Genomic DNA, 25,041 nt, shown 5'->3' on the forward strand with positions numbered 1-25,041 from the left:
GTAACTAATGTTCTTAAATTAAAATCGGTATATGTAAATATGCAATGCACACCTGAAAACCTAAATCTCACTCATAAATAATTGATTAATTGTAAGACTACACACGTTCTATGGATTTCATCTATCATACATTATAATATATACTATTTTTAAAATACATATTAAGCAAATACAAATATTGACTCCAAAAGTATAATTGCTGCTACAAACTACTATAAACTGCTGCTATAAACGGTAGGATAGTATACCCGTGGCTGGTATATTACCATTATTTCATATTTATCTTTTCCGAACCGGTGATAGTTTCTAGTTTGATTGTCAATAAGCCAGAAAGAAGTAATGCTTCAATGTTGAATAAACCATGATTTTGATTTGATTTTATTACAGTGCAAATTTCCATAGGCGTACATCACCAGTTACCATTAGGTACCCCGAGAGTATGCCTTCCTAAAAAAGTAGGCACAAATAGCTTCTTTGTAATGCGTTTAAAATGTTTTTAATAATAATTACACAACAATCAATGAATTTTACTAAACATACAAACATACATATAAGCACAAGCTAAATAGAAATACTAATTTAAATACAAAGTAATTTGTGTTATACATGTATTAAATTATATAGAATTTATCAAATCGAAAACAGATTGTGCGAAAGCAGTTTCTATTAAAAGGGACAAAGAATTAAAATTGCTTATCAAAACAATCTTGATAAATTTCTTCACATTTACATATATTTTTAGTGACATTACAGTCCTAGTTATAAGTTGCCCTGATTTACCTTAACAGAAGACTAGTTTACGAGAGATTTTTGAAGGAACAACGTGTATATTCAAATTAGTTAATTTGTATTTTTTTTTTAAATTGAATATATATAGCAATGGCTACAATATTAGAAGAGCGATTTGTAGAGATTGATGATAACTGCTCATGTAAGTATTTTTTTTATTTATCATATGATAAGAACATATAATTTATTTGTGTATGTTATGTATTATTTATATTTATAGCTGTATTTATGTATTGTTTGTTACAATAACTACACGATGTATATATCCTACATTTTTTTAAATTGTACCTTTAAAATTTATATCAAGAGCGGTATAAAGGAAAATTGGTAATCTTTTATTCGATTTTATATAAGCACACTACTGGTGGTAGGGCTTTGTGCAAGCTCGTCTGGGTAGGTACCACCCACTCATCAGATATTCTACCGCAAAACAGCAATACTTGATATTGTTGTGTTCCGGTTTGAAGGGTGAGTGAGCCAGTGTAATTACAGGCACAAGGGACATAAAATCTTAGTTCCCAAGGTTGGTGGCGCATTGGATATGTAAGCGATGGTTGACATTTCTTACAATGTCTAAGAGCGTTGGTGACCACTTACCATCAGGTGGCCCATATGCTTTTAAATTTTTATTTATTCATTCATTAAATTTTCAAATATTCTAGGGCTGCCATCAGCGATTTTTCGTAAAATCCTTTCTTCTCATTTTTATAACGAAAAAAATCTTTTATCTATTGTCGCATGTCACCCATAACATTTAAGGGCATTTATTTATTTCTTAAATCAATCGACGCGCCAATGTTAAAAAGAAAATAAAATTTTAATGTTGACAGCATTTTGTATTAACTATCACATTACAGTGAAAGGAACTATGTAATACGAAAAAATAATGAAATAGTATATTTCCGGTCCTTGTATATATAAAATGCATACAAATGAGATCTTTTTCAGAGAAAGAATAGTAATGGACGCGTGAGTGAAATTTGAAACTTTGCTGGTTTTAGGCGCGCTAATTGTATAAATGAAATTTATACAATTTATTAATATTATTTATTTATAAATATTAAAACAAGAATAAGCCTTGATTTAAAAGTAATAGGTCAGTATAATTTACAATTAACATGATATGTTGTATGTAATTATATTCAAATATAATGATGCGAAAATTTATTAATTTGTCTTTTTTTTATAGAATAGGAAGGCGGACGAGCATATGGGCCACCTGATAGTAAGTGGTCACCAAACGCCCTTAGACATTGGCATTGTAAGAAATGTCAACCATCGCTTACATAGCCAATGCGCCACCACCCTTGGGAACTAAGATGTTATGTCCCTTGTGCCTGTAATTACACTGGCTCACTCATCCTTCAAACCGGAACACAACAATATCAAGTATTGTTGGTTTTTGCGGAAGAATATCTGATGAGTGGGTGGTACCTACCCAGACGAGCTTACACAAAGCCCTACCACCAGTGAAACTGAACCTATCTGAATCTATTTCAAATTATAAGCTATCACTCACACTCTGGCATGGCTGGAAAAATCTCTTGACTTAATTTTTTTTTGTAACACCATTTTTTTCATCTTAAATATTATTAAGAACACAACAGTCGTTGGTGCATAGAAATTATATAAAAAAGATAAAATAATTATAAGGTAATGGTTTTTTTTCTTAAAGATTTGTTTATTCTTAAATAGCCTACTGGCTTTTGGAGTTGCTATTGCGCCTAAATAGTTACTTGTTCTGATTGCAATTACTCTATTAATATTAGAACTGTAAAGATTACAGTTTCACAGTTAAATAAGAGATTACGAAATCATCTTAGACGGTCCTGAATCGAGTTGTCTAATCATTATAAAATTTTCTTATATTATATTTTAATAATTAGTTAAAGCTTATTTATTTCAGTACTAGTTCCAACATGGTCATTCGGTGAAACATCACTCGGACTTGCTGTTGTAATAGCATCTTATCTGGTTCTAATTTTAAAAATACTACCATATTTCATGAGAAATAGATCTGCATATCAGCTGAATCAGATACTTATTTTGTACAATGCCTTTCAAGTAGCGTTTTCGGCTTATGCAGTATTCCTTGTGAGTGTTATTATGACTTTGACATGCATGTATTTTTTGTAGATGTTGGCTAACATAAAGAGTTTTATTTTTAGTATACAAGATACATATTCAAACATGGTGTTATAACAACAAGATGCCCGAAAGGTGATGATTTAAAATCAGTAAGTCTTATTCTTACAATTATAAAAAAAAATTTAAGCGCCTGTTAATATATTTAAGTAAAATTGAGAGACTATTGATTTGCTATTAATAATTTATTTTCAGGTGATCACAGAAATTTGGCCCTATTTTGTAGCAAAACATGTAGATCTTCTAGATACAGTATTTTTTGTTCTCCGTAAGAAAGATAATCAAGTGACTTTTCTCCACGTCTTACACCACACACTCATGGTTACTTGGACATGGTTCCATCTTATGTACCATCCCTCAGACCATTTCGTTGTGGTAGGACTTATTAATAGTTTTGTACATGTGTTGATGTATACTTACTACGGATTATCGTCTTTGGGACCAAAGTACGCAAAGTTTATGTGGTGGAAAAAACATTTGACCAAAGTTCAGTTGGTAAGTTGCTAACTTCATTATATGTGAACTATTCAATAAATATTTAAATATAAATATTATAAACATAAATATAAATTATATCATCAATATATCAGGAATCTATAATTATCAAAAATTTCAAATGAATTTTTATTAATAACCTATGTTTCTACATTTCTATTACTTATATTTTTATTTATATATCTATTTATATGTATATATATATATACATGGTTACAGTAACAGTAACAGCCCGTTAAAGTCCCACTTCTGGACTAAGGCCTCCTCTCATAATAATTAAAACATAATATATTTATTGTAAAAAAAATTGCTTAGATTTACCCTACCTTAACAAAAGTTCAGATCATATAAATAATATCGTTCAAATAATTCAATTACATATTTTCATGACTTTTAGTATAATGTCAACAGGACAAAGACATATTTACATAATTTGACGTAGGATGAAGAATGCAAGAAACAGATTGATTACTGCGGTAAATAATCTAATATGTCTGCTTCTTTTTACAGATCCAATTCATTTTAGTGCTCTTGAACCTGCATTACCAGCAGAAGCTGTCACCGTGTCCCATTCCTTCCTTGTTCCACTACTTTTGCTTGTTCAGTATAAGCTCATTCTTCTTTCTCTTCATGAAATTTTACTTCAGGAGCTATGTAACTAGAAGAGAGAAAAATATTATGGAGCAGAACATTGGTAATATTGGATGCAATATAGAAGTGGACAAAACCAAATAACTTCCTACGAGTGCAGTAGTTTATATCGTTGTGATTGTCAAATAATAAAACTTCAAGAAACTAAGAAAAAAAAGATGTCATTTCATGACGAGTTTAATATAAAACTTTAAATAACACCGAAGTTATAATTAGTTTTAGAAAAAAATTAGTTAAGAAAAAATCATTTATAATGCAAGATAATTTATTAAATTATTGTGTAACATTAACTAGTTTAATATAAAAAGAAATACAAACAATGTATGTTCTTGCATTTATATAAGCAAAAGCGACTGTTGAAACCCATAATTATTAAACAATAAGTTATTTAAATTAATGTTTCACTTTTATCTAACGCAGCCCCTGACTGACAAACACTTCTTTTTATCTTGAAAAGTAGCACAAGATTTTATTCTACCATTCTGCTCCAATATCGGTGGGTGGATGGACACATGAGATTATTTTTGTTGATATGACCAACTTGCTGACCCTCAATCATCGGTTATGTATCGTGAGTCTTTAGTACGTTTAGCCTTTGGGCCATCTCAGCTCTCCAGTCAACGTGTAAGCTGTAAATTATAGATATTATTTTTATTTGTGGTGCCTGTACGTCTGAGTGATTATTATTTTATAAAATTTAATAAAACCGCCTTCGATAAGATGCCACGATGTTGAGAAATAAATCATAATCTAAGAAAAGGTTATATGATAACTATTTAAAAAACATGATTTTGTCTGATTTTCTGAAAAATGTCCCAAATAAGAACATCTGTTTATTACATTTAAGTGTATTTTTGTTTAAAACTTGAATAAATTGAAAAGTAGCACAGTCTTGTTTTATATAAAAATAATATTCATTAGGAACTCTCTATTCAAGTATGTAAAATTTTGTTTGAATTCTAAATGACATATTATACTAAGTTGTTACAACGACCTATAAATAATTAATGCAAGTGTACATTATTGAACCATTGCTCCTCGTTAATGATTATAATGTTTTAGCATGTTTATTTAATCAAAGATTTTCATAAATTAACTGTCGTGTATATTTATTTAATTAATTATATTTATTCGATTAAAATAAATAGCGACCAAGCGGTGCAATTATATCTTGATTTACAGTTGAAATATTTAAATCTTGGAGGAATAGGAAAACATTTGAAAAACAACACATTCTAATGCCTCCATTGGACAAATACGGAATATCTATAGTTTTCGCTGGGTAATTTTTCGTTTAGGGAATCAGACATACGATTTAGCGTTGAATTGTTGCTATCATTTTTGCGACGCCATGAAACAATCATGAATTGTGCAGTAGCTATTCGTAATTATGATATAGTTAAATTCTCAATTCAAATAATTCTTATGTAAATTCATTATAAATGTATGTCTATTGAAATTTTCTTCAATACGAGAACTTACAACAACATGAACACAAATATGGACGTACTCTTGGATAAGAGTTTCGCATTCATACGAGTCGATGTTAGTCAAACAACTGCTAATTTTATTGTGATATTTAAACTCTCTGAACAGACTTTCAATCAAATCGATGAAACAAAGAATAATTCGGCAAATGTATGTAATCATTCAATTTAGTTTATCCAGTTTAAATTTTTCATTTTTTTTGTCCATTAAAATTTAGCAAAAAAAAAAAAAACAAAATATATCTATTGTTAATTATATTAAATGAGGACAGGTTTTGTAGCTCGTTATATTGATTATATATTATATTATAGTCACGTGCGTATAGCGTGACTAGGTGATCACACAATTCTAAAAATGCATTGATTACACCCATCGTGTAATTATCTGCAACCAGTGCAAACCAGTTCAGGCGAATGTCTAAAGCCAAATTTCATTGTCAGTTTAGTTACTACTAAAGTAATTTGCCAGCTGTGTATGCGTATTCTACCTCAATCTGGTCTGTATACACATCTGTAAGATTTTTCGTTTACATGTCATCTGTTATTTAATAAAATTACTAGCTTTTTTGTAATACAGGCGTCGTAAGAAATATTAACCATTCCTCACACCACAAACCTTGGAAACTAAGATTTCTCTTGTACCTGTAGTTACACTGGCTCATTCACCCTTCCAACACAACAATACTACTCATCAAAGACCTACCACCAAGTGTACTCTTCAAACCGAAACTTGCATCGATCAACCGACTTGCGTCGATAACCAGAGCCTATCCAGATTTAACTACTGATTTATAATTTTACACCTTTTATGCTAGTTCATAGATGGTACAAACAAATTTTATTAACGAGTAAGAACGATGTGTAACAACGTGCGCCGATGTAATATATCGGATACGAGGTGATTGCAGCGGCGGAAAGGAAAGTTGTGCATCCTTTTGTACTGTTGCCCCAATAAAACCTTCGATCGAAAATACAATTCGTGTAAGAGATTTGATTTTAATATTATTACTGATAGCTTCATATAATATGATATCAGTAAAATCCAGGAGACGTCGACGATGAAATTGAAGTATAATACTGTTTTTCTGTAAGAAGAAACTTGAAACTCAACGCAGAAAAGGGACGTGAATATAATATTTTAGGAATACACGCATCTAAATAGGATATAACCAGATGTCAGTCGTCAACATTTCACAGGTGATAATGAAGTACGTTCATACAAAAATCTGTCTCATATAATATGCTAGAATACCTCATGGTAATGAATCGGTCAAGTGGTGTCATATTAAAATCCACTTTTATATAAACATATGTTACCTCGTATGCACCACTATAACTCTCATATGTTTTACTTCCAAATATTAAGTTTTTATTTTTTTAATTCTATTTGCCTGTCTGGGTAGGTATCACCCATTCATCAAATATTCGACCGCTAAACAGCAATTCTTAGTTATTTTGTGTTCCGGTTGCAAGGATGGGAGTGAGTATCTGTAACTACAGGCACAAGAAACGTATCATCTTAGTTCCCAAGGTTGGTGGCGCAATGGCGATGTTAGGAACGGTTGATATTTCTTACAGCGGCAATATCTATGGGCTGTGATGACCTCTTATCATTATCTGGCCCTTTTTTTAAAATAAAGTAGGTGGGTGGATAGCCCTACCGGTGCCTATACGCCGGTGTGGTGCGCTCAATGACTATATGGTGCAAATGTTGGGTGGACTGGACTATTTGACTGATAAGTATATCCCCGTTCGCTTATCTTACATTAGTCTTAACCGTGCCGCCAGAATATTATAAGCCGTTGTTGTTGCCGATTGTTTTTAAAAGTTAAACGTAATTGACGTTTAACGTAATTGCGCACTTCAACTTTAAGGTAAAAAAAGAAATCCTTATTATACAAAAAGTTATTTTGTAAATAACCTAAATATGATTTTAAATAGGATGAAAGTGTCGACCAAAAAGTTCCGTGATTATTGAGCCTCGTATAAGTGTTCCGGGACCTCAAGACAATAGATGTCCCAGGACCCTAGTTTTGGACGTAACGTCTATGACATTTGACGTTTCGAATTTTCAAAGTTAAACTTTGCTTATTAATAAATTTAAATCTCATATCAAATAAAAACTATGACGAATAACGCATATTACTCAACAATATTGTGTATAATATTTTATAACATAATAGAAAAGTGCATAAATTTAATTGTTTTTAATGAGTTTGTAATTAAAAGGGTGAAAAGGAGTATCTATTGAGTATCTTGCTGGTCCTTTTTGGTAGAATCTCCATTCTAAACTGGTGATAGCTTTACATTTAATTCAATACCATGTATGTAAGTAACACTTAATAAATAATTGTTTGATTTGATTCAATTTTATATGTATTTTATTTTAAATTGTATATTCACTTAACGAGAATTACTCTAAATAAGTTTTAATATAACACCATTACTTTAAAGTCGTATGTAAAGCTAGTTTGAAAACTGCAACCAATGAAATAGAATATAATAAATTGATGTAATAAGACAATATTTCTGTTGTTTTTTTTCAAACATTTGCTTTAAAATATAAATATAATGGATAGTTTTTAATAGCAGTTGAATCTTAACTAATATTATAAATGCGGAAATAAGTTTGTTTGTTACGCTATCACCGATCATCATGATATTTTGCGTATATGTAGTCAGGGGTTCAGAAAAGGAGATCCACCTTACACGTGTTTGAAGCATCCGACCGAAACTAGTTTTAATGTAATTGTTTGGTTTTATTTATTAATTAAGAAACACGTCTGAATTTAATTTAAATTCTAATATAAATCATTACAAAATCTACCCACGTCAATAATTTAAAAAAAATCACATAATTTCAATCATCATTCAATTTCAAGTGCAAAGTTAATTAAGGTTATAATTATTATGTAAAAACGTATTCGATTATAACTTAACATTTTTATTATAATAAAATGTGTGTATTTTTAAAATAAACGGAAGTAAATTACCATTATTCTTCAATAATTACCTAATGTTGTAACAAAAACTTTGACATAATTTATTAGTGTTGGGAATTAAAATTTATATTTCAATAAAAATATTTTTATAATTATTTTTAATTTAAATGTCAATTCAATCTTAATTTTATAATTTAATAATAATAATAATATCCTGGGACATTTTTCACACTCGGCCATCTGATCCCAAATTAAGCTTGTACAAAGCTTGTGCTATGGAAACGAGACAACTGATATACTACATATACTACTTTTCTTTTGTAAATACATACTTATATAGATAATTACACCCAGTCTCAGGATAAACAGACATGTTCATCCATACAAATGTCTGTCCTGGGTGGGAATCGAACTCACAACCTTCGGCGTGAAAGGCAAGTGTTCTACCAACCACGCCAACCGGCTCGTCAAAATTCTGTATTATAAATAATAAAGCAAAATATTCTTGATTCAAGTAATAATCATAAATATATGACGTAATAATTAATTGATGTACATTTCGTCATCTTCGTCTCTACTCTACATATATTAAGGGTTTAGGTAGTATGATACATCACACCGCACTCGTAAGAATTTATAAAGGTATTATTATATACGATGATTTGAACACACAACTCTTAACATGATAGCTTTATTTTACAAATGAATTTTATGTAATCGTGTTAAGTAAGCCTATGCCGAACCCAGTTTGGAGAAAGTAGTTCAACTTAAGCTTAGTTCTAGGTGAAACATTGCTATGGAACAAAGACATGTTGGACACATAATTAACTATTCGAAAACCTGTTACATCTTTATATGATTTTAATATTTGAACACCTTAAATTAATTCTGACAATAAAATACCTGATCCAAGTCTAAGCTAACATAGAAAATCTGTTAAGTTCTATTAAGAAATATGCAATGCTAACGCTATTAACAAGCAAAATAATAATCGTGACAATTTAATTCATAAAAAGCATGAAATACTACCGTTGTAATAAAATGTATTATTATTGATTTACTAGAAAAAATAAAATAATATTGCACATATTTTTTTAATATACTTGTTAGAAAATTTCATATACTAAATAAATAGGCAAGACAAACCAACTAGGTATCTTCAACTCCTCTGTTTGTCAACTGCTTTTCTTTGTTTTTCTTTTTTTTGTTTAGTACTATGGATGACGTTTAGTGTTATCAATAAAGTTAATTAAATAATAATACATGCAAATTCATAAAACATGTTCTCCTCAAATTGTCAATAATATAAAATAATTACTTATCCATTTGATCAGATGTAGTTTATTTAATGTTAATTGTATTATTTTAATTTTATGTCATTATAAATGTGTTATGTCATTTCGCTTCATTCTACGTTATATTGATTTTTTTTAAATAATTATTTTAAATATCATAAAAGTTGCCTGTAAGAGTTCGCTGTTATATATATTATCAAATGTAAAAATATTAACACAAGTAGTAAAAATGTTCATAACTATTTTACAGCTCACGTGTTGTACCACATGACAGTTCACGGCTCTAAATTATCGAAATGCAAAATTGCTTAGAGAAAATGGTGACAGGCGTTCTCAAAAGCGTATCTCTCAAATTCTTGCATAACCCTTGTGTAGGTTCCGATGAGTACGAGCAACCTGCGCGAACGCAGCCTTCTCATAGAAAATCAGTTGCCCTCAGACCACTGTGTTGATCGGTGCGGCGATATTTCAAAATTGTGATTCGCGTGTGATCTTTTTTTTAATTCAGTGTTTCTGTTTCGGTGTAAATAAAGGTTAGTTGCATTCTTATATATATGATATAATTTTAATGTTAATGGCGTTACCTTTTAGTATATTACATAAAAAAGTTCTGTATATTTATGTCTCGTACAAATCATAACATGATTTGTTGTCATTACAAAGCCTCAATTCCTATGTATTTTTGTAAAGAAATAAACGACTAAGTACAATTTGAGTGGAAGTATCACGGGACAAATAAGGTCGTTATTACATTCTGATGTTATTTTAAATGCAATAAAGAGAAAAACAACGATAATTATGTTTATTAAAGTTATAATTACAATAAACTATTATAAACAATTTAATTAAAACAATTTAGTAATGGCGAAAATATTTTTTAAAATAATTAAAATTATATAAACATTCATAAATATTTTCTTTAACCGACAATTGTACTGATAAATAACATATTATATCTATTAATATTATCCACTTTAAAATGCCAGAATAGCCAGAAATATGTAATCAGTTTGAATAACTCAATGCTTGGTTAAGCCCTCCTCACTTTTGAGGAGAAGAATGTATGGAGCTTATTCCACCATGCTTCTCCAATACGGGTTGGTACCCACCACGTATGAGACAATTGTTCTACCGACACATGCAGGTTCCCTAACGACGTTTTCCTTTACGAGCTTAATTATAAACACAAATTAAGCACATGAAAACTTACTTGCCTAGTTTTGTATCCGTCATCATCGGATCAAATTCACGTAACTTTAGTTCAGTTATCCTCCTGTCCTATCGTAGAACAGGTCCTAATTATTCTTTAACTATTCATAAATTATTTCAATTATTTTTGTTTATATAATTATGAATGTATAAATAACAATTTCAAATCGAAGATCTATTTATACATAGAAATTAATTATTGAATTGTTATATACTTGCCAATTTATTAGCGTCTACACATATATTTATTTGTCTATACTAACATACATAAATAAAAATATATACATATACTTATAAATGTTAATATATAATAATAGTCACTAGCATTCTTGTCACAATTCCACGCAGTCATGATTTTTACAGTGGCTATTTTTTTATTTCAATTGGTATAAACATATTTAAGTTGAGCCAAGTACACAATTCTAATATATTTAAAATGTTTTAGAATGCGTTATATTAGATAAAGAAGTTTATTAAGCGGTTTCTCTAAAATTGATATAGATATTTAGATAATTTAAACTTTATTCTTTTGAGCTAGATCCCTAAACAGCCTCGCAATATATATTTGTACACTTAAGTGCTTCTTCTGTACACACCGGTAATTTACAAGCTATAATATATTCAATCAAATAGCTATTACGTACATATAAACTCAATTATATTTTCTTTTATTAATAAATTCTTACTACTTCAGTTTTATGTATGAACATATAGTCATTTAAAAAAAATCAATTGACTTATTTTTCATAATATAGGTTTTTTTTATATTTGAAATATTTTTAATTTTTTTCTGGGATTATCTCTCTTCAACGAATTAATATTATAGATTCTAAATAAACGATATTTTATTTTGATACTATCTAACATCCTATCAAACATATATAGAGAGAATATTTATTACAATTAGTTTATTACAATTTATTGCTTTATAAATGTTAAGAAAACGTATTACAAATTACGCGAGTAGCCTCTTCTGCATTATAAAGATCATATTGATATTCGCGTTATCTAACAGTCATAATACATTTTGAAAGTAACTTAATAAGCCAGGCAAGTCGTATCAACATTAGTTTAAAGCTACTCTTACAAGCATTGTTGAACAATTTAACAAGATTATCTTGTCAATTAATGTTAAGCTGCCACCACACACGGTATATAGACGTTAAAGAAAGTACTCACATTAACGTAGTCGTTGCTTTCGTATGCGAAATATAATAGAAATTATTTATTTATAAATAAACAATTGCTTTACCCACGACTTCACTTGCGTCATAATTCAGAATTACAAAGTAGCAATACCTATAAAGGAACCTAACAAGAATAACATAATAAGCTCTATAAGTACAAAAATCTTTATTGTAAAAAGAAAATACAGATTAATATAGATGTTACAAAATATGTTTAGTATGAATATAAATAATAAAATAATATTAATTGTTGTCATGGCATTTTATTACTAAAACGTTCACGGACAAAGCTTATGCAGTATATAAGATTCACGTGTTGTAGCCACAAAACCATTTCTCATATATAACTTATCACAGGGTTCATCTATTATATTAGATAGTAAATATTATATAAACCACCGTTGTCAAAAGATAAGCATCTAACATTAAAATTATTTCTATTGGTTTATATCAGTAATTTAGCATATTCGTCGAATAAATTACAAATTATAGTTTTGCAAAGCAATTTTATGTACATTTTTGTATAAACTTAAACATAGGTCGTTGCATACTGTGAAATAAGTGACTTGACTTATTCTTATATTTCATATAAATATATGTTTACGAGAATAAATTAATTTATTTAAGAGTTATAATATCGATTTGTTATATATATTTAAATGATTAATTATATTTTTTTAAACATTGTGATATTAAAATATACTTACAATGATATTAAAAATAATCTTTTTGAGCAAAAGGGCCATCTCATACAAAGTCACCACTGCCCATATACATTGGCACTGTACGATATAACAACCATCCCTTACATCGCCAATTCTCCACCAATCTTCGGAACCTTGTTCAGGAGGTGATTAAAAATCTGTTTCCGGTTCTTTCGAATGTCAAATCAATGATGATAGAAAGAGAGAAATCTGTTTAACTGAACACCAACTAAACAATATTTATTGTATTTATTTCAGTAGTTTCATGTGAATTAAAAGAACGCCACAAAGTTATTGGTGCTTTTTGAAAAAGTGTGTTAAAAGGCTGAACCTAAGTATGGAATATTATGAAACTAGCATTACATTTTTACTTTTACCTTATTTTTATTTTTACGTTAAGCTTTCTATATTTTGAATGATGTAACATACCCTTGCTTTTACTGCCGAAAAATATTTTAACAGAACAAATCTGGATACGGTCTTCACTGGTTTTATTTTCAAAAGAATTAGGAAATAAGACGAAATACAACCAATGATTTTATTATTTACCAAAAATTTTTCGCCAATATATTTACTAAATTCACATACTTAAAATTAATTTAAAAAAGTCCCTTTCGATTCCTATCTGACGCAAAGCTGCCCTTAACACAGGCCGCATGCTGTACGGCAATGGACAACATTTGCGCCAAGTAAGACCCGAAGCAACTGTCAATTGAATTAGGCAACCTACTATTTTAAACTAAATAATAAATTATTTATGTAAATGCTTTGTTATATACAAAAAAAAAAAAAAATTTTTTTTCTAGTTATATGAGTATTAAAATATGTAATATGAGTATTAAAATATGTCGGAATTTTCAATTAGTATAATAAAACATTTTAATAAGAATATGAAAATAGTTTGATACATAAAATAAAATAAATAAGTTGAAAACGGTGTACATATTTAAAAGCCGAGTTGTATTGCTAGTGCAATATTAAGTAATTTTAACGTAATATATACATATAAAAACATGCCACCATTTTTGGCATTGTAGTTTAACTTGTTTGACGATGTCAAAATAAAAAAAAGAGTACTTATGGCTTAAGTAGGTTATTATTGTGCTTAAACACGAGAAGCGCTTTCCGTGTCTTTTACGTGGACTTAGGTCTTTGCTACATATACCTTAGTCCTTATAATATTTATAGATTGGGTTTAATCTTAGAATCAAAAAGGATCTATATACTAATTTCAAATAAAAGTTATTTGAAATACCTCATTGAAGTAAATACCAAGCCTTTTTGGTTATATCTTATATATACATATAATATTATATATAGAATAATAAACAAGAAAATTCACCGTAGCAGCCCGGAGTCTGGAAGTGCCTCCCCGTGCCTCTGAAAGCACGTAAAGCCGTTGGTCCTGCGCCTGAACTCTTTCCAGTCGTTTCGGATAGCCGTCCCATCGGATTATGAGAGTTAGGGAATAGAGAGTGCACCTGTGTTTGCGCACACACTTGTGCCCTATAATATATATCGTAGTTGGCTAATCTCTCTCGAGATTGGCCGCCGTGGCCGAAATCGGTCTGAAGGACATTATTATATAAAGTAAAATGTTTCTTTTATTAATGAATTTTTAAAATAAGATTGAATTTTAATTAAAATTGATTTTTAAATTAATATACATTAAGTGGTAAAGTTAAAAATTAATGCGAGTTTTTAGTATATAAACGAATTTTTTACTCCGGATGTTTTGACTTTGCGTTGAGTACTCTGTGTAATAAGATTATTATTTAATTTAATTCCTCCGTAATCATTTTTATTCATGAAATACTATTTTATTTATTTGTTTATTTATACAATTAATTAGTCCTATTACTTAGATAATTTTGTATATAATAAAAGTCATTCTTACATTTTTTACGAAATAAATCATTGTGGTTAGATTTATTAGTCTTAACGATATTTTCTATACATACATAAGTAAATAAATGATATCCTCACAAAAACGTCATCCGCCTTACTTATAAAAGTTACTTAGCGGTTGTATCATTAAACACTGATTTCGCTCTTTCTGTCATGATTGATTTGAAATTTGAAAGAAGAAGACACAACATTAATTAATTAAACACTCGCTAAGCAATAATAAGTAAATCCGCATATATATAATAGTGCAGTTAGGTCGTTTCTCTTTTCAAGCAGTATCTGAGAAATGAAACGATTTGTTTTTAAAATATAACATACTAGCTCGTCCTGGCTTTTCACGGGTAGAATAAGGGTATAAAAAAATATTTATATTAACGGACAAACAGGACAAAAAAAAAACTGCGAAAAGGACAAATATACAAAAAAACCATTTACACCTATATTGATTGTAGCTATTTTATGTTTTGGAATTTTGAAAAAATTTATATATATATAAATTATATATTATACAAGAAGTTATTTTATTACAATTTAACTGTGCCGTTTAACTTACAACAACTTTATATAACACAGTTATTTATCTAGTTATATACTCAATATGAGCATGGGGACATGTATCGTAGTCTACATAATTAGAGTACACCTTTATATTATTATTTCACAGGATACCATACTAACATATACAAATTTACATTTAAGCTTTAAATAAATACAAATCGTGACCGCGTGGAATGGCGGCCAGAATGCTGCTAGCATTTCCCCTTTGAATCGCTATTAAAATTTAATATAATAATAAAATATTTATTTACATCATTGATATTTATATTACTAATGAGTAACGATTTAATTTTGATTTCACAATAATTAATGAAATAGAGTGTTAAATTTTACAAAACGGATGTGCGTGCTGTAAACCGGATGTCGATAAATTGGTCAAGTGCGTGTGGATCGAACATTTGAATAGAATGATACAAGTAATTATCGATATCATTTGCGTAAACATTTTTAATTATTAAAACATGTCGTGTTATAAGAAAAATAAAATATATGAAGACGATAATAAAAATAGTACAATTCGTTTCATGTTCAATCTTAAATGTAAAATCATGTTATAAATGCGAATGTACCTGTAGTAGTACCTGTTTCTTTGACGGCTCCGCCACTGAACCTATTTTGATGAAATTTGGTATGAAGCAAGCTTGAATCCCAAGGAAGGACAAAGGCTACCCCTAACAACTGCCCTCTTCCCCTAAACAAACGGGCGAAGTAGCGGGTAAAAACTTATATTTAATAAAGACAATTTCGACAAATGTTTTTTACTTATTTATTTGGGAAACAAACAGTACATTCATTCTTAAATCTATGATATTAATGTTAGCAGATATACCAGTCAAGTTTCCACTTATAACTAAAACATAATTAGAGCAGAACAAACTAATAATAATGAAACAAAAAACATGAGAGAAGTGGAAATTTGAATTAAAGGATTAAGATTTATTAGCTCTGACAAAAACTTCCTAAAGTTTGCGATTGATTCTTTAAATAAATCTATACTGGAAAATTTATTATATTCCTTAAAAACTTTATGTATGAAGGAGTTTCGCGTATAATTAGTTTTTAAAAAGGGCAAACTAAACAGTCTTTTTTCATGTACGTACATTAGGACCCCTAAAACTTAAGCAATTAAGAAGGTATGGTGAATCTATATAATCTTTAATTAATTTAAACAAAAATAATTGATTTCTCAGCGTTCGACGATCAAATAGTTGGGTAATAGGAATAATTTAATTTGTTGCACGACATTTAAAATTAAGGCATCTTATATATTTCCGTTGAATTTTTTCTAACATCTCAATGTATAAATTGTATTGTGGGTGGAACCCACATATAGATCACCCAATTATAGATCCATACTCCAAAATATATCGAACCAATGCTTTGTACAAAAGAACGAACGTTGAGTTACACTTAAAATCACTCACAAACACTTAATTAAAACTCGTAGATATTAATTCGTTGGCGTTATATTATATATTTTATGTAGTGGCTGAGCTTACTGTTTCACATCTATTATATTGCGCATACACTACGCTAATTTCTCTTGAGATTAGCCGCCGTGGCCGAAATCGATCAGAAACACATCATCATCATAAAAAAAAAACTTAAGCTCAATAGCACGTAGTTGTCAGCGCATTAACAATGAAAGTAATTATAAAATACAACTTTCTCAATCAATAAAGCTTGAGTATACAAAATCAATAAAAACAGCTGCGATATTTAATTTTATCTGTGCATATAAAGATTGATTCTGTAACTCAAATATGTAATTATTTTAGTTTTTAAACAAACAGCTCACGGTAGTTGGGAAAATAATATCCACCTCAGTACCGGAAACTTGTCATACGTTATAATATTAACACTGAACAGGATATAATCAGCGAAAAAATTAAGGGATCAGCCGTCTATTCCTTTTAGTGTTTTTTGATAATAAACCAATATGACTATAATTGCAAGAAGATTTGAAATTCAATTTTATTAATTTTTTATATTTTTTTATTAATATTTCATTTTATTAATTAAAATTAAATAAAATTTCAAGTCTATCCAACTAGTATTTCGTTCATTTATAGATTGAAGAAGAAATACTAGAATATAATTATTTCCATTCAAATAAGCAAAAATTGAATTACAGAATCAGATTAATTGCAATCGCGTTTACGAACGCGGATTTTTTATGAGTGTAGCAAACATTTTGATCAGTTGAATATATAGTATGAGAGAGTACTAACCACTTTTTTTTATGTCCAATTGTGTGAAAAAAATGTGAGTGATATTTCGAATGGGGAATAAAAATATGTTTTTGGGATCTCCTTCTTTAACGCGAAAGTGTCGAGTGTCTTCGGTTGTGTCGGATTGCTGTCTTATCAGATTATTATTGGAGTGAATGGAATAGAATGAGATGGCCTAGTGGTAAGAACGCGTGAATCTTCAAACCGTTCAAACCCGGGCAAGCACCACTGAATTTTCATGTGCTTAATTTGTGTTTATAATTCATCTCGTGCTTAACGGTGAAGGAAAACATCGTGAGGAAACCTGCATGTGTCTAATTTCATTGAAATTCTGCCACATGTGTATTCTACCAACCCGCATTGGAGCAGCGTGGTGGAATAAGCTCCAAACCTTCTCCTCAAAAGGGAGAGGAGGCCTTAGCCCAGCAGTGGGACATTAACAGGCTGTTACTGTTACTGAATGGAATAGAAAGAGAACTTGTATGTGCGCACACACTGGTGTTACATACGTATATACCTACTTATGTATGTAGGTATATACTGATATCCATTCACATGCTTTATACTAAAGACTGTCGATCGTTGAGGACCCAAATAAATAGGAATTTTTCAAATTTAGAATATAAAGATCAGATGGAATAGAATAACATCATGATTAATATCAACTTCATTAAAGTCCACAGCTTTTGTCGTCTATATGTAATTGTATTGCGTAATAATCTTATCTAATTTCCGTTTTGTGGGCTTACAAATATATTTTATTATATTATATTTTACTTTTACCTAGTGGTAGGGCTTTGTGCAGGCCCGTCTGGGTAGGTACGACCCATTCATCAGATATTCTGCCGCTAATCAGCAATACTTAGTATGGTTGCGTTCCGGTTTGATGGATGAGTGAGCCAGTGTAACTACAGGCACAAGATAACATCCCAGTTCACAAAGTTGGCGGCGCATTGGCGAGGTAAGGAATGGTTATTATTTCTTACCTCGCCAATGTCTACGGGTGGTGGTGACCACTTACCATTAGGTGGCCTAAATAAAAAAAATGAATAAAAACATGAACCAATATTTTTTAGTATTGCTTTCCAATATTCAGACAAGTAATATGCCACTTGATGCCAATTGAGTATCTTATATACAGTAGTACTTACTTCGTTACACTCAAATTAATCAGGGCATCTGACTGTCACACGTAATTTCAGTAACTCCACAGGCTCCACTAAAGCCAGGTGGCTGATATGCGGTGTTGTAGGTTGTCTCTAGTTATTATCATGTTATCTAATTTTTTGTACTCATAGCTCTGTTAAACTACGTTTTCATGTACCACTAGGGTCAAAGTGGGAGGTCAAGACATTGCATTCCTTGTACTGGGTTTTCGCTACAATCAGTTTCATTTCACTTGCTTGCAACAGCATCATCTATTCCTAAGTATATGAATTTCCACAAAAACTTCTGATGAGTATCTTCGGTAAGTATGTCAAGCTTTAGGCTTACAGATATGAAATCGAATTTTAATGAACTCCTGTTGTGGGTAGTAGTACTTTTGATCTAAGTTTTTATTTTCCTTGTAATTAAAAGAATTCACTTAAATCTTTATACCGGAACCAAGGTAATTCTTAATTCATTAATACTCGTAGCGGCATAACAAATATTATTAATGATTTTTGGGTAAGTATAACGATAGCAACCTATTAACACCATAGTGACATAAGTGCAAACAATTAAAAAAAAATTAAGTTGTATTTCTATAACATACAATTAGTTCTAGTTAATTTTAGATAAATAATAAATGTAATATTGGATATATTTTTAATCAGATATTATTGTGAAGTTTTATAAGGTTTTATTCAACTTACTTTGCTTTAAAATTAATTTACTGATATTTTGCATTTTAATTTTGTATACATTTTTATTTAAGTATTTAAATACTTATTTTAATCCATTTATTTATGAATCAGAGAGAGACGTAGGCTTTTCCGGAAATATTGAGGAGAGTGATGACGCGGTTTAAGCTAGTGGGTTATAAAAGCGCGGTGTTGATTACGTATGTAATACGAAAGGCCGAGCAACATAATATGCAGATGGTTAGTTGATTAGTTTCCTTATATAACTTTCACAATAGATAATAACATAGTTAAAATTGTTTTCTTTATCTTCATATATGTGCTGTCTTATGGTTAATACTATTGAAATCTATTCCAGTATAATAAAACAAACTACATACATTGAATGTGTGTTCCGTAACGTTCGGTTGTGAGTGTCCCACTGGTGGGCTCCTCTCTCTTTTTTGAGGAGAAGGTTTGGAGCTTATTCCATCACGTGGGTTATTGGCTCTGTCTGTCTGGGCTTATCCAGTGTTGGTTGGTAGAATACACATGTGACAGAATTTTGATATATATCAATCTATCAATATTTGAATTGAAAACGACTATAAAAACTATATTATTTTAACATTTTACAGCTTTCAATAAAGAAAGAATAAAATAATGGATTTACGTTAAATTCCACTTGTAAATGACACTCTAAATTGATGGAAAAAATGGAACGTTATCTATGTATAAATGACCAGAAACAAAACAGTACAGTAACTTTTTCTCCTCTGTTTGTCAACCGATTTTCTTTTTTTTTGTTTGGTGGCCTTTGATGGGCGTCAGTGTTATATGTGTATGTTTTCTTAAAATTTTTAATAATAATAATTGTCGAAGTTCGAGAACTGAGCATAATAATAGTAATACTCTGTATTGCACACAAAGATAGGACAATTACAGAATACAAATAAAAAAAATTATGTTACACTACGAGCGACACTAGTTTCGATACAAATTCCGAATTCTACTAAATTATAACGATTACGATACGTTCCCGATTTAATTCCGATCCAACTTTGACTATTCTATATTTATTCGAATCGGATCCGGATTGATATGATGTTAACATATATTAAATTATACGTTATGTTAAAACCAAATTTAATTGTCAAAGTTTATGCCAGTAGTCGATAATTAAATTAAAGAATAAGAAATCGGATAAAGGGCAACGATCACGCTTCGAATCGATTGCGATAATTTGACAATTTGTTAGTAGAATTAGCCCCAGATTGTTAACAAAATTGCCGTTCCTATTAATCACGGTCAATTTATTCTATACGGTGTCCCACGAAGCACACGCTACATTACTACACTTTTAAGACATGTGTCTGATACTTGGGGTGACGTTGTATTTAAGGAGGTCACTTCCTATACGTACGTAATATGGTTTGTGAATTTTTCAAACGGTTATGAGAAAGTGCGTTAAGCGTAACTTGTTTTTATTTTCCATTCTTTCAGATAGTATCTTATAAAAGAGGGACTTGGTGAAGGTTTATTTTATCTCATTAGCAATGTGCTTAAAAATACAAATGTGTAGCTTATTTCAAGAGGTATTTCATAAAATTGAATGTAATCAAGCATTCTCGATTTCCTTACGCCTAAAATGCTGGAGTTTTAGCTAAAGAAATAAATGGAAAATAGATATAGCCTTACTTCCGCTGCAGAACCGCAACGCTATATGCTTATGAGACTATGCAAACGGTCAAATGCACTTGTAAATGAGTTTGTAATATGAAATAACTTGTATCTATTATTTCACTTTGATTTACCACTTTTTATTAATTCATACATGATGAAATTGCAATTCCTGTTCGGTATGGGATGACAATTCGACAAGCCGGAATTAGTTTAGGCGCTGGACTAAACTTTAGACCAGGCTTTAGAGTTTCTCTACTAAAAAAAACAATAAAATTTTATTGGATCAACCCAGGTTTTTTTTGTTTAAGGTACGTGGGTGGTCAAATGGGTCACTTGATGGTAAGTGGTCACCATCACCCATAGACATTGGTGATGTAAGAAATATTAACGATTCCTTGACAATGTTGTCATTGCGTCACCAACCTTGGGACTCCCTCTTCGATCCGTAGGCATCCAAAAGACGTCCTTATTGCTCCCAATGATAAGATTGCATCGGCCAATATAAACTAGATAGGTTACAGAGCAAACACAGACCGACGCCGCCGGCGGGGTCGAGGTCCCTCTTTTATTATAACCCGTCCTTTTTTTTACGCAGTGGAAACCTTCAGAAAGGTACCCAGCTCCCATGGGGGGGGGGACTGGGTTATGTGGGATTCTTACCCACTAAAACCACTGCGATGGCCGTCCTCGGCACGGATCGGAGAGGCTGCGGGATCGTGTTGATATAACGCATCCGCGGCCTCTCCCGTGCTTTGCTCCACTCGTGGCTCGGCGGAGCTCTTCTCAGGGGGCAAAGGTAATTTCGCCCCCCCCTGCACTTCTCACTAGTGCGTACGGCAGTGCGAGGCCATCCCGGCGGCCGTCTTTCTCAGGGCCGTCTGGAATAAGACACGCGAGGCCCCCACCTCACATATCCACGGCCCCAGGGTTACGCCCTATCTTTTAAGCCCCGGAACTAGGGGCTGTGGGAGGGCCGAGACGACGCCGACGTCATTAATTAAAATAAACCGTAGTAAATTGACGATTTGAAATTGTCCTGATTGAAATCTAGGGTTTTGTAAGTAGTAATGAATTATTATAATAAAGCTTTGATTTCACTATAATTTTTTTTGCATTAGTTTTAGTTATCATAAAAAACACCAAGTTTCATGGAAGGATGTTTATTAACGTCTTTGGGAAATACTTTGGTATTGTTTAAATTTTGGACAATAGCTTAGTATCAGATACCATTTATTATATAATTTGTATAATTGAATTAAAATCTCTAATAAAAAATTATCTTTATTTTATGCATTAGTATTCTGGGAAAATGCTTAGATTTCATAACTATATATTTTCGTCACAAAACATTAATTAAAATACTTGATTTTCTTTAGATAAAATATTTTTTAATATTAATAACGTATGACGAAACAGATAACAATACAATATAACAATATAGTTATTCAACTTAATGCGTGTTAAAAAAATAATAAAAACTATGTTGATCATGAATAATTACAACAATAGTTGTTCAAATATTATATTAAAAATAAATAAAAATAATTTAACAAATTATACCGTTTCTATATGACTAAATAGAGGTGTAAATATTAATGAAATGTCATCGTGTGTCTGCTGTCTGAAAGCGATAAACTTAAATTATTTATTACGATTATTAACAATGGACGGAGTCATTCTTTAAAAAGGTTTAAGGTGTTTTTTATTAATCGTTTTATATAATTTAGTTGAAATATGACGATGATTGTTGAAGATGTCGGAAAAATCATGACGACAGTGCTTTACTGACGTGCGCCGCATAAATAATAGTCATAATATGTATTACGATAAAAACATTTTATTTTAAAGGATAGTTAGTACAATATAATTTATTGTAATCAAAGTAGGTAACCTAACATTAAAAACAACATACTATGAATAATATTTCAATATTGTTGAGTTGTGATCTGATATTATTATCCCATTAATTTTACCAAAATAATTAGTCATGGTTCTTATTGCTTAACTTATGTTTAACTCTTGAACGTAATTCTTGTTCTGCACGTGTTACCTCGATGTTTCGTCGTTGCTTCTGGTCCGGTTGTTGACCTGGTTTCAGAATTTGTTACTACGAGTAGTATCTTATGCAATAATATTTTTATTGAGGATTTTCTGAGGGTTTAGAGACTTTTTTTCTCAAAACCCTCAGGAATGAGGATTGGTGTGTAAATTAAAACCATAATATTTTAGAATATTGTGTAATCGTTTTGGTGGTGTAATAAATTCGTTTGATGTTATGTAGAAGTTAAAAGATAATCAGAGTTTCAGCGATCGCTCATGGTTTATTGACGAAATAGTTTGCTATGTTATCTATCTTATCACCCCGGTTATAAGCTTTTATAAGAAAACAGAGAATTCAGACCAATACAAATTTCGGATTTTTGGATACCGTGTTTGATTTCTATAATGTGGTAAATGTGGTCTTGTCTGAAAATCAACCCCTCCATAAGTCCATGAAAAAAAAGAATTATAAAACAAGATGTGCTCAGTCTTAAAAAGGCAAACGTATCATTTTTAAACGCCACACAATTCTCGACACAATAGTCCAAGAAGTCAGGATCGAACTTGCGACTTTTAATAGACATGAAACTCAACACCAACCAAATGAGCTTGAGCTTGAAGCTTGAGGAGGTTTGCAATATAGGTTGAAAAATTTCCCTGCTCACATCATGATTCCACCATCAGACCCTCGGCCTAATAATCAAGTTAAAAGGGCTAAATAAAACTAAATTCATAGAACCGCTTAATAGCAATATATGCCATGTTTTTAGAGATATTCTTGAAGAAATTCACCTCGATAACCTTCAAACTTGAAAAATGTATGAGCAACGGTCGTTTTTTTATGTGTAGAAAAATTTTATTTTGTTTTTAGTAACTTCAATCAATCAATACACAGCCAATCGTTGTCCACTGCTGAAAATAGGCCTCTTCCAAGGTGCGCCAAAGCTCCCTGTCCTCCGCCTTCCGCATCCAGTTGGTGCCCGCCACCTTCTTAAGGTCGTCGGTCCACCTGGCTGGAGGGCGCCCTACGCTGCGCTTGCCGATTCGTGGTCTCCACTCTAGGACTCGTCTGCTCCAACGGCCATCGGTCCTACGACATACGTGACCAGCCCACTCACTTCAGCCTGCTAATTTTGCAAGCTATGTCGGTGACTCCGGTTCTTTTCCGGATAATCTCATTTCTGATCTTATCCTTCAAAGATACTCCGAGCATAGCTCGCTCCATAGCACGCTGAGCGACTTTGAATTTGTGGACTATGAGAGAGACTATGTGAGATGTAGTCGCCGTTTACATTGACTCCATACTCAGTTCAATCCAGCGTCTTGAAAACGTCTTCCAACGCGTTGGTGAACAGTTTCAGGGATATTACATCCCCCTGTCTCACCCCTCTGCGCAGTTGGATCGCCTTCGTCTTACAGTCCTGGATGTGGACAGTCATTGTAGCGGCGTTGTACAGACATCTCAGTACCTCGATATATCTCCAGTCGATATGACATCTCTGCAATGAGTCGAGCACTGCCCAGGTTTCGATGGAGTCGAAGGCTTTCTCGTAGTCCACAAATGCCATACACAGCGGCTGATTGTACTCTTCGGTCTTCTGCACAATCTGCCGAACAGTATGGATGTGGTCCACGGTGCTGTAGCCTGATCGAAAGCCGGCTTGCTCTGGGGGCTGGAACTCGTCAAGTCGTCTGGCGAGACGGTTCGTGACGACTCTTGAGAACAGCTTATACACGTGACTCAGGAGGGAGATTGGTCTGTAGTTTTTCAAGAGGGTTTTATCACTTTTCTTGAAAAACAGTACCAACTCACTCCCGCTCCACGTTTCCGGGGTCTTGCCATGTTGGATGACGGAATTAAAGAGGCTTGCTAGCTCTTTCAGGACCGGAGTCC

The 25,041-nt window shown here is 31.3% G+C and overlaps 2 protein-coding genes across 2 annotated transcripts in view; both read left to right on the forward strand.

Annotated features, from left to right (window-relative positions):
• The first annotated feature begins 856 nt into the window (after positions 1–856).
• LOC126768553 (elongation of very long chain fatty acids protein 7-like) lies at positions 857–4,234 on the forward strand. The gene is made up of 5 exons (XM_050486730.1): positions 857–931; positions 2,696–2,883; positions 2,958–3,026; positions 3,130–3,429; positions 3,940–4,234. The coding sequence occupies exons 1-5, from the start codon at positions 880–882 to the stop codon at positions 4,162–4,164; spliced, it is 834 nt and encodes a 277-aa protein (XP_050342687.1). The 5' UTR covers positions 857–879; the 3' UTR covers positions 4,165–4,234.
• Positions 4,235–10,231: 5,997 nt separating this feature from the next.
• Positions 10,232–25,041, forward strand: part of LOC126768542 (elongation of very long chain fatty acids protein 7-like) — a 41,079-nt gene continuing 26,269 nt past the window's right edge. Inside the window, exon 1 of the mRNA XM_050486718.1 lies at positions 10,232–10,337. The gene's annotated coding sequence lies outside the window, so the exon portion shown is untranslated. The remainder of the gene's footprint in view (positions 10,338–25,041) is intronic.

This window comes from Nymphalis io, chromosome 5 (assembly GCF_905147045.1).
Source record: "Nymphalis io chromosome 5, ilAglIoxx1.1, whole genome shotgun sequence".
Lineage (NCBI taxonomy): Eukaryota > Metazoa > Arthropoda > Insecta > Lepidoptera > Nymphalidae > Nymphalis > Nymphalis io.

Excerpts from the sequence above, each read along its gene's own strand:
- LOC126768553 (XM_050486730.1), top strand. The coding sequence starts at position 880 with ATGGCTACAATATTAGAAGAGCGATTTGTAGAGATTGATGATAACTGC. Across the intron at positions 932-2,695 it reads GATTGATGATAACTGCTCAT|TACTAGTTCCAACATGGTCA; the intron begins GTAAGTATTTTT and ends TATTTATTTCAG. Across the intron at positions 3,027-3,129 it reads AAGGTGATGATTTAAAATCA|GTGATCACAGAAATTTGGCC; the intron begins GTAAGTCTTATT and ends ATTTATTTTCAG.